General features: G+C 38.5%; 1 protein-coding gene across 4 annotated transcripts in view; it reads left to right on the forward strand.

Moving 5' to 3' along the window:
• Nucleotides 1–7,816, forward strand: part of UACA (uveal autoantigen with coiled-coil domains and ankyrin repeats) — an 89,922-nt gene extending 82,106 nt beyond the window's left edge. For all 4 annotated transcript variants that reach the window (XM_018053566.1, XM_018053567.1, XM_005685161.3 and 1 more), the window contains 3 exons: nt 1,470–1,622; nt 4,033–4,098; nt 6,566–7,816. In XM_018053566.1, the coding sequence (XP_017909055.1) occupies nt 1,470–1,622; nt 4,033–4,098; nt 6,566–6,637 (291 nt within the window). In that variant the 3' untranslated portion in view covers nt 6,638–7,816. The remainder of the gene's footprint in view (nt 1–1,469; nt 1,623–4,032; nt 4,099–6,565) is intronic.

The following is a 9,216-nucleotide window of genomic DNA, read 5'->3' on the forward strand; positions in this document are numbered from 1 at the left end:
ACCAAAGCATTGACAAAGTGACCATTAAATGCCACCTTTTTAGTGTGACTATGAATATGCCAAAAACAAAACTGAGTTGAGAAAAAGGTAAAGTTACACAAACAGAAATCAAAAGCAGTTTTCCTTTTGTTTTCTCATCTGGTTCAGCCAAGAACTGTGGAAAGATAGGGAGACTCAAGATTCACTTGCCTCAAAAATGAATAATCAAAACCCAGGGGGTTTTAGGGCACCTAAAGAATGGGAAAGGAAAAAAAAATTAAACTACATTTCTGGGCTGCAAGAAGCTGAAGACACTGCAGAGCCTCCCAGAATTTGAAGCCTCCCAGAATCTTGAAACTCACTCATACCAGTAAATTGAGCCCTGCAACTCACTGTACATCCTATGTTCCTTTAGACAGAATGTCTTTGTCCCTCCTTTCTACCTGCTCAAATTCTCTACATTCCTTCATGCCCACATCATCACTTAACTCTCCTTCCTAAAGCCTTCATTGGCCAATCTAGCCTGTTCCTCTTCCAAAATGTATGTTGTGTTTTGGTTTTGACATCCATTTACAGCATATATATTACCATGTCAGAATGATATGGGTGGTCTTCCCAGCCAGTTTTTAAGAGCAGGTTCATAACTTATCTTTCCTTCTTATTGTTCATCCTCATTGTACAATTTACAGAACAGGTGCTCTATAACATTTTCAAAACTGGTAGTTGAATAAAGTATGTACTAGGAAGATGAGAAATCAGGGAGACTGAATGCAGTTTTATTTTACCCATTCAAATAATTATTAAATGCCTTCTACCTGCCAGGTGCTGTGTTTAGTGCTGGGAACACAGTGACACAGACCCAGCCTCAGCCCGGTTGAGTGGTACATGTCCTGACCTTCTGACTTGTCTGCTCATATGACCTAGAACTTTAGGAAATCAGTTATGAATATAATATGAAATTATGATAACAAGTAATTAATTTCCACTTACAATTGTTGCCACTTATTAAGCACATTCTACATACCAAGGAGCTTCCCAGGTGGCACTAGTGGTAAAGAACTTGCCTGCCAATACAAGAGACCTGAGAGACACAGGTTCGATCCCTGGATCGGGAAGATCCCCTGGAGGAGGGCTTGGCAACCAACTCCAGTATTCTTGCCTGGAGAATCCCATGGACAGAGGAGGCTGGCGGGCTACTGTTCATAGGGTCGGACATGACCGAAGTGACTTAGCACGCACACCCACATACCAAACATATGTTAGGACTTTACTTGATTTTCATAACTATGAAAGATTTTCCCTGTACTTGGAGGAAATCATATACTGCACATACTGTTGAAATAATCTTGACAGTATTCATTCCTCAATTTTCTGCTATATAAAGGGAAATTTTGTGTCTCAGAGAATGAGCCCTGTGTAAAGATGTTCCTTACAAGTGAATAGATGACTAATACGTGTTTCTCCCACAACCTTTTTTCTTTTTTCATAAGATAACTGAACTGCTCAATGATGTGGAAAGATTAAAACAGGCCCTCAATGGCCTTTCCCAGCTCACCTATGGGAGTGGGAGTCCCAGCAAGAGGCAGAGTCAGCTGATTGACAGCCTGCAGCAGCAGGTCAGGTCCCTGCAGCAGCAGCTGGCGGTGAGTACCTGGGACCTGCAGGGCTTCATGCTGATATGTGCAGGGTCACCTTTGCTTGTTTGTAAAATCTTCTTTAGAAATCAGATTAATGTGTGCTGTGTTCAGATCCAAGAATATAATCATTTTTGCTAGAAGTTATTTATACTTGATACGATATCATTTTGGTGTGCTTGTTATGTACCAGGCACTATACTAAGCATTTTGTGTCCTTAATCTTTAAACTTGATCTTCTTCACAGTCCTACAAAGTTTTGTTTAGCCCCCCATTTAATTCTTAAGGACGAAAATATGCCTGAGGTCATACAACTAGGATTTAATCCTGGGACTTACTCCAAATCTGATAGCTTTCCAACTGTTGCAGACTCTAAAATATTGGTCCACTTCTTCCTTGATAGCCCAGTTGGTAAAGAATCTGCCTGCAATGCAGGAGACCCCTGTTTGATTCTTGGGTCAGGAAGATCCGCTGGAGAAGAGATAGGCTGCCCACTCCAGTATTCTTGGGCTTTCCTGTGGCTCAGCTGGTAAAGAATCTGCCTGCAATGTGGGAGACTTGGGTTTGACCCTTGGGTTGGGAAGATTTCCTGGAGAAGGGAAATGCTACACACTCCAGTATTCTGGCCTGGAGAATTCCATGGATGGTATAGTCCATGGGGTCACAAGGAGTCAGACATGATTGAGCAACTTTCACTTTCAAACTAAGGGAAGCTTACCAGGTGGCACAATGGTAAAGAACCTGCCTGCCGATGCAGGAGATACAGGAGACCTGGGTTTGATCTCTGGGTCAGGGATATCCCCTGGAGTAGGAAATGGCAACCTACGGTGGTATTCTTGCCTGGAAAATTCCAGGGACAGAGGTGCCTGGCGGGCTACAGTTCATGGAATCACAAAAGTTAGACACGACAGAGCACACTTTTTAAAATAATCTTTTATCCTTATGAATAAAGGTAGGCATTCTTATGGTTTATATACATTATATCCTTATATATTAAAAGAAAATATCTGTTTGTATGTGTGTATGTGTATATATACACATACATTCATAAATAGCTATGTGGATATGTATCTCTTTTATATATTAAAAGAAAACATCTGGATTAAGAAGGTGAAGTTGGGAGCTCAGTTCTAAGCCCTGCCACCTAAAAGAGAGTGACATGATACATTCCCCTTAATCCTTGGCTTCCTCATCCTTAGAACAGGATAATATGAACTGATTGCTTGCTTGTTTCCTTTTTTTAGTTGAATGAGCCGTGAGGCTAAGTAAAATGTAGCCCAATCAAATGTAAATTGTTGGGTACTATTTTTCTAATCTATAGGAATTTGTTGTGAGTTGTTTTTGAATAGAAGAAAGTTATTTTTTAAAGTGTTCATTTTATAACACTCTTGGCCTACAGATTAATGATGACATATTGCTGATTTGGATTTTACCAAAAGGATGTGGTAGATTTTTCAGTATTCAGAAATATTTGTTTATTATTTATTATGTTCATGACACTATGCTAAACACTGTCAGGGATAAAGAGAGTATACAGTCTCTATCCCCAAGGGTTCTGGGTAGTTAGGCGAAATATATATCCATAAAAAATAAAATAATGAGACAAAAATATCAAATATAGAATTGAGTCTACGGTCCCAGGATCTAAGGGATATGAATTGCCAGGAAGGAAAGGTTACTGATGTGGTGGAGCTAGTTTGAAAGAGGGAGGGAGTACCTGGGCTGAACTTGTATGTGGATGGTGTTTTGGTAGGCGAAAGGAAAGCAGAGCCTCCCTCAGGCAAGGGAAACATTGTGAAGCAAGGCCTGGACATGGAATCAAGTGGCATGCGTGCCTCAGGGTAGCAAAAGGGCTCTAGGCTGGCTAGTCCTGGGAGCTGCGTCTGAGGCCCAGTGGTGGAGGCTGTTGAGAATCAAGCTGATGCTTTCCAGTTCCCTCTTACAGATATGAGATATTAGGTATTAGCTAATGAGGTGTCACCCAAGATTTTTGAGTGAAAAGTTATATGAGGACAGAGTTACCTGAGTCTCAGTAGCATGAAAGGGAATAAAGTCTAGAGACAGGTGATGAGATGGGAAGTTTTTGCAACAGTCTAAAGCATACATTAGTAAGTGTCTGGATAATTTCATGGCATTACATGTGACCTAAGGCAATAATTTCATATTACCTAGGATGAGTGGCATTGCTTTCACTGTGAATGTTCCCACACTTTCTTTAGAAAAGTTTATGCTATTGTTTTGCTATGGAATTTTGCATCTGGTGGGTCCAAGGTGGTTTCTTATTGGAATATAGCGGGAGCACTTTAATAACACTACTGCTTAGAAGCATCAAGCCTGAGGACAGCGTTGTTACAAGCCTCCATGTGTTTGAAAACATGAATGCTGATAGTCTGACCTCCCCATCTTTCCACACTTGTAGGATGCCGACAGACAGCACCAGGAAGTAATTGCAATTTATCGGACACACCTTCTTAGTGCTGCACAGGTAAAGTAGAACTACTCCTTTGGGTAGAGTATCATTTTAGAGAAAATAGTTCTTTATTTTCCAGTAAATTTATGTGAAAGTCATTGATGTTTAGAGTAGTTGTACCCCCATATGCTTATTTTAAAATAATTGTTTCTTTTAATCATGGGTTGCATGTCTTCCAGAGAAATTTACAAAGCTGTGTGGCAACACAGCATCTTAAATTTAGTGTTGTCTCCATCTGCTTGTCACTCATGTTGTAGACAGTTTGGCAACATGTGATGGCAGCACACATTACTAGTATCGCTAGCTGGAGGTAATGCCTTGACATCCACACATGGCTGTTGCTGAAAAAGGAGAATAGGAAGAACTTCACTGTTTCTTGGTAGCTCAGAAGGGTTTCTTTGAAATGTAGAGAATACCAAAAAAGTGACAAGTGTGCACAGAATTGCAATAATATAAGAAAACAGAGGTTCTGCTAGAATATCAGTAGTATTTATTTATTGAGCCTTAATCTCAGTGAAGCATAAGACCACAGATTGCCTTCTTGAGGGGTGTAATGAAAAAACTATTTTAAAAATCACACTAAGAAATATGTTTAACATATGAAGTGTTTTATGCTTAATACTCTGTAGAAACACAATCAGCATCTCCAAAATTCTTCGGGTAGATTTTTTGGGAAGACAGTTGAGACAATGTTAGAATAGCAGTAGCAGGTGAGATGTAATAGAGATTGTTTAGGATTTGAAGTGTCCACACTGGGGGAAAAAAAAAGAAGGTCATTTTTAGAAAAAGAACTAGGTAAAATAAAAAGGAAGAGATTCTTACAGTATCAATTTCTTAAAATGAAAAGGCCTGCCTTTTCTGTAGGAGATAAAGGGGAAACCAATGGAAACGGACGAATAATATGGAAAAGTCTCTTTGGCTGCCTTCTTTTGAGTAGATAGAAGATGAGCTGGGGTTTGAAAGTTGTTATTACTGTAATTATTAGAGAAGACTGTTGACGGACAGCAGGGTGGGGAGTTCTTTGGAGGGGAAATAGTAGAAAGCATAGAAGCTCTGTGTTAGTGAGGGTGAACTTGCCTGGCTCTGATTCTGGCCAAGGCGGGGAGCAGCATACTGAGAGACAGCAAGCCTAACAAGCCTATCAGCTTTTTATCATGTGTGCTTCAGAAATACGAAATTATTTTCTACTGACTCCTAATGAAACATAACAAAAGCAATTGGCGTATGAAATAGTCTTGCCTTCTGGCATCATAAAGTTAACTAAGAAATTCAGTTTAGTCAACTATGGCTAATGTTTGGAATTTAAACATCCTGCTGTTACAGAAACAGATTTTGGAAGCTAAACTTTTTATATTATAGGAAGTGTTATGCTGGAATCCATTCAAGTGCTCAAGCAAAGGAAAAGGGAAGGGGTGGCTGTTGTAAGCCCACCAATTGACTTGCATTTAATCAACCTCTTGCCATCATTTTAACTTTAAAGTGTCTCTTTCTGAATATAAGCAGATAGCGTTCATGTTAAAAGACCTCAACATAACTAGTAAAAGGGGAAATAAACAAGGAGGTACCATTTTTCACTGCTGGGATTGGTAAACATTAAACAAAAGGATAATCTGTAGCACTGGCCAGGGCATTGTGGAAGATGGACACTTATACCCTGTTGGTTGAGTGTAGCTTGTCATTATCTCTGTAGAGGGAAATTTTGTAGTACCTAGCAAAATTTAAAAATTGAGCCTGCTTTTTTGACCCAGCAGTTTCATCTCTAGGAACCTGCCGTGAAAGATTGGAAACTCCATAAATGTCTATTTTTGAGAGAATGAATAAAGAAATTATCATACACACAGTAGAATATTATACAATAATTTAAAATAATTAAGGCAGGGAATTCTAGTGGTGAAGACTCTGGCTTTCACTGCCATGGACCCAGGTTTCATCCTTGGTTGGGGAACTAGGATCCTACAAGCCATGTGATGTGTCCAATAAATAAATGAGTAAAAATAAGCAATAACTTGAAAAAGATTTCTGTGACACTAGGTGGAAAGGCAAATTGCAAAATAATGTATATGATCCTACTTATGTACAAAATATAAATATAGGAACTTTCATTAATTTTCTGATAAAAAAAACTTGGCAGAAGCAAAAGGAACGTTTCCTTGTAGTAGTTTACTTTGCTCATCTGTAACTTACGCTGCCTCTATCATCTGAGCCATTAGTAAAACGAGAGAAAGAAGTTTGTCCATCTGTTCTCTGATTCTAGACATTTAGAGTCACTGGTGTGCACTACTTTCACATCGATTGTCCTTCTTTCTATGATAGAGCTCTACTCTGTCTTCCAATAAATTGTTTAGAATGTCACCACGATGGTGAGGGTTTAGCATTTGGTGAATCACAACCAGGAAGGTCCTGTTATAAAGCCCCGTGTCTTACGAATTTGTGTGTGAGTGAAGATGACATGAACGCTTCTCCCTCCCCTCTTTCTCCCCAGGGTCACATGGATGAGGACGTGCAGGCCGCCTTACTGCAGATCATACAGATGCGCCAGGGGCTCGTGTGCTAGTCAGCACCCGCCGGCCCACAGTGGCTCTCCCTGCTGGTGCTGAGCGTTCTCTGTGCAACTCCATGGCCTTTCTGGGGCTCGCTGTGCTCGTACAATTAAAATAAAGTGTGTCTTGATCCATCAGTAGGTTTTTAATTGAGACAGATATGTTACTGAGTTCTTTAATGTGAGTTCAAATCTTATATTCTGTGTATGTTACTTTTACAATTAGACAAACAACATTAACACTTTGGCTTGGATTGTTTGAATTGATTGAGTACCCAGTAAAACCTGAGCCAACTGAGTGGGTCCATTTGAAGAGGGATTAGGCGGAAATAATTATTTAAAGGTTTCTTCCAGAGAAATTAATTGGGTTGGGAGACACTTTTAAGTGGATCAAAAGATCTTTCAGGTCTTCAGTCAAGCCATGAGACCTCATGAAGTTTCAAGGAACACATGGTAACTTGGCCAAGTTCCATTTTTATTCAAGTAACTTAATGAATGCCTTTGATTTCTTTTGGAGGTACACATTTTTTTTCTTTTTACACTAGTAACATTTATGCCTTTTAAAGTAAATTTCATTTCACAGATGGTTTGCAGTGCTAAATTACATTTAGGTTAAGAACAGGCAAGGGTGGAATATATCAGGAATTCATAATAAAATTGCCTTATAATCTCCATAATGGTATCTTAATTTTCACTTGTGGTGACTTTTCTTGCCAGAGTATGTAGAAAACTATGATTAATGGTCTACTAGATTTTTCAAAGTGTCAAAAGTTTTAGACATTTTTTTTTAGTAATTACTCTGACATTTGCTACTATAGTAACCAAGTGCTCATTATGTATGCATCCTCCAAATGTTTTGTACTTATTTATAGAAAAATTGCACTAATGAGATTAATAATGTAAAAGGCAGTTTTCTTGCAAAATTAGCATTCAAGAATGGATTTTAGAGGACAGATCTTTAAGGATTTAGACAAAGTGCAGTAACATAGTAAACTGTAAGAATATAGATAGCAAGAAAATAGTGCAATTGGACATGTTTATAGTAAATATTATAAAATATTATAACCAACCATTTTTATTATTTCTGTCTCCTTAAGGAAAGTTTATATGCTTTGTTATTTTATTAATATTTTATTTACTATTCAGATTGAAAATTACTAATTTGACTATTAGCAAATAAACTACACAAATGAATCATTTCAACCAAGTTTTTTTTTAATTGCAAAATGTGCCTTAGCAATAATCTTTGAGCATCCTGAACCAGGTTTTGATCCCATTTTTGTGAATTACAAGGACAAAGGACCATCAGAATAACTTATCCCACCAAAGGATAAACTATTATAGTTCTCCAATATAGAAACAACAGTGAAAAGTCAGAAATGGATTTATTTTTAATTCTTTAGTTAAGTATACACAGTTTACATAAGCAATATTTAGATTCTTTAAATTTTATATTTAATGTTGTCCTTCAGCATGAGTTCTGTTTCATGAGTTTTAAGTCCCCTATTGAAGCTCTAGAATAGAGAAGTTCTTAAGTGAATAATTTTCAGTGTTATACTTTCCTTATTAGGGATGGTAAGGGAACCCCTGTATGGTTTTATATATGTTTTATTTTGTCTTCAGCCATCAAAAAAAAGAAACATTTTCTGTGGAATATTGTTTTGAACATCTTTGTGAGAGGTTTACAAGGTGATCAAGTCCATTTGCTATTTTTGGAGAATTTTGGGTAGAGAATGATGGGGTGCAAAGTACAGATCAGTTCAGTTCATTCGCTCACTCATGTCTGACTCTTTGTGACCCCATGAACTGCAGCATGCCAGGCCTCTCTGTCCATCACCAACTTCCCGGAGTTCACCCAAACCCATGTTCATCGAATGACACCTATTTTCGCCTAAATGACACCTACATTTAGCTATGTAGAATGCAATACCAAGTAACCTCCTTGAATTAATCTCATTTTCTCATTCACTCACCTTTGGATGTCGAATGCAGAGCTCGTACAAGCCTTAACAAATGAAACATATACAATGTGTGATGCTGGTCTCTTTGCTGTTCTGTATTCAGAAAGACTGTGAAGTCTGAACTTAGGCCAAGAGGAAGATCAGTTGTCTAGGATACGAATGCTTTCTGAAAGAATCTCTGAATCCCTATTGGAGGCAGCCCTTCGCTGAAAGCTTTATTACTGTTTGTTGCTTGTTGTTGTTGTTGTTGTTTTTAATCACTCCTACTTCATCAGAAAAGCTCATTCCTTTTAACAGAGGGTTAGTATTATAAAGAACCTTTAAAATAAAATATTAATGCAATGAACATCTTAAAAGTTCATAATGCCGTGACTCTAAGCACCAGCTCAGTTTCAGTTCAGTTCAGTTGCTTAGTCATGTCCAACTCTGCGACTCCATGGACTGCAGCACACCAGGCTTCCCTGTCCATCACCAACTCCTGGAGCCTACTCAAACTCATGTCCATCACATTGGCCTTCTCTTCCTGCCTTCAATCTATCCCAGCATTGGTCTTTTCCAATGAGTCAATTCGTCACATCAGATGGCCAAAGTATTGGAGTTTCAGCTTCGGCATCAGTCTTTCCAATGAATATT

The sequence above is a fragment of the Capra hircus genome, chromosome 10, assembly GCF_001704415.2.
Source record: "Capra hircus breed San Clemente chromosome 10, ASM170441v1, whole genome shotgun sequence".
NCBI lineage: Eukaryota > Metazoa > Chordata > Mammalia > Artiodactyla > Bovidae > Capra > Capra hircus.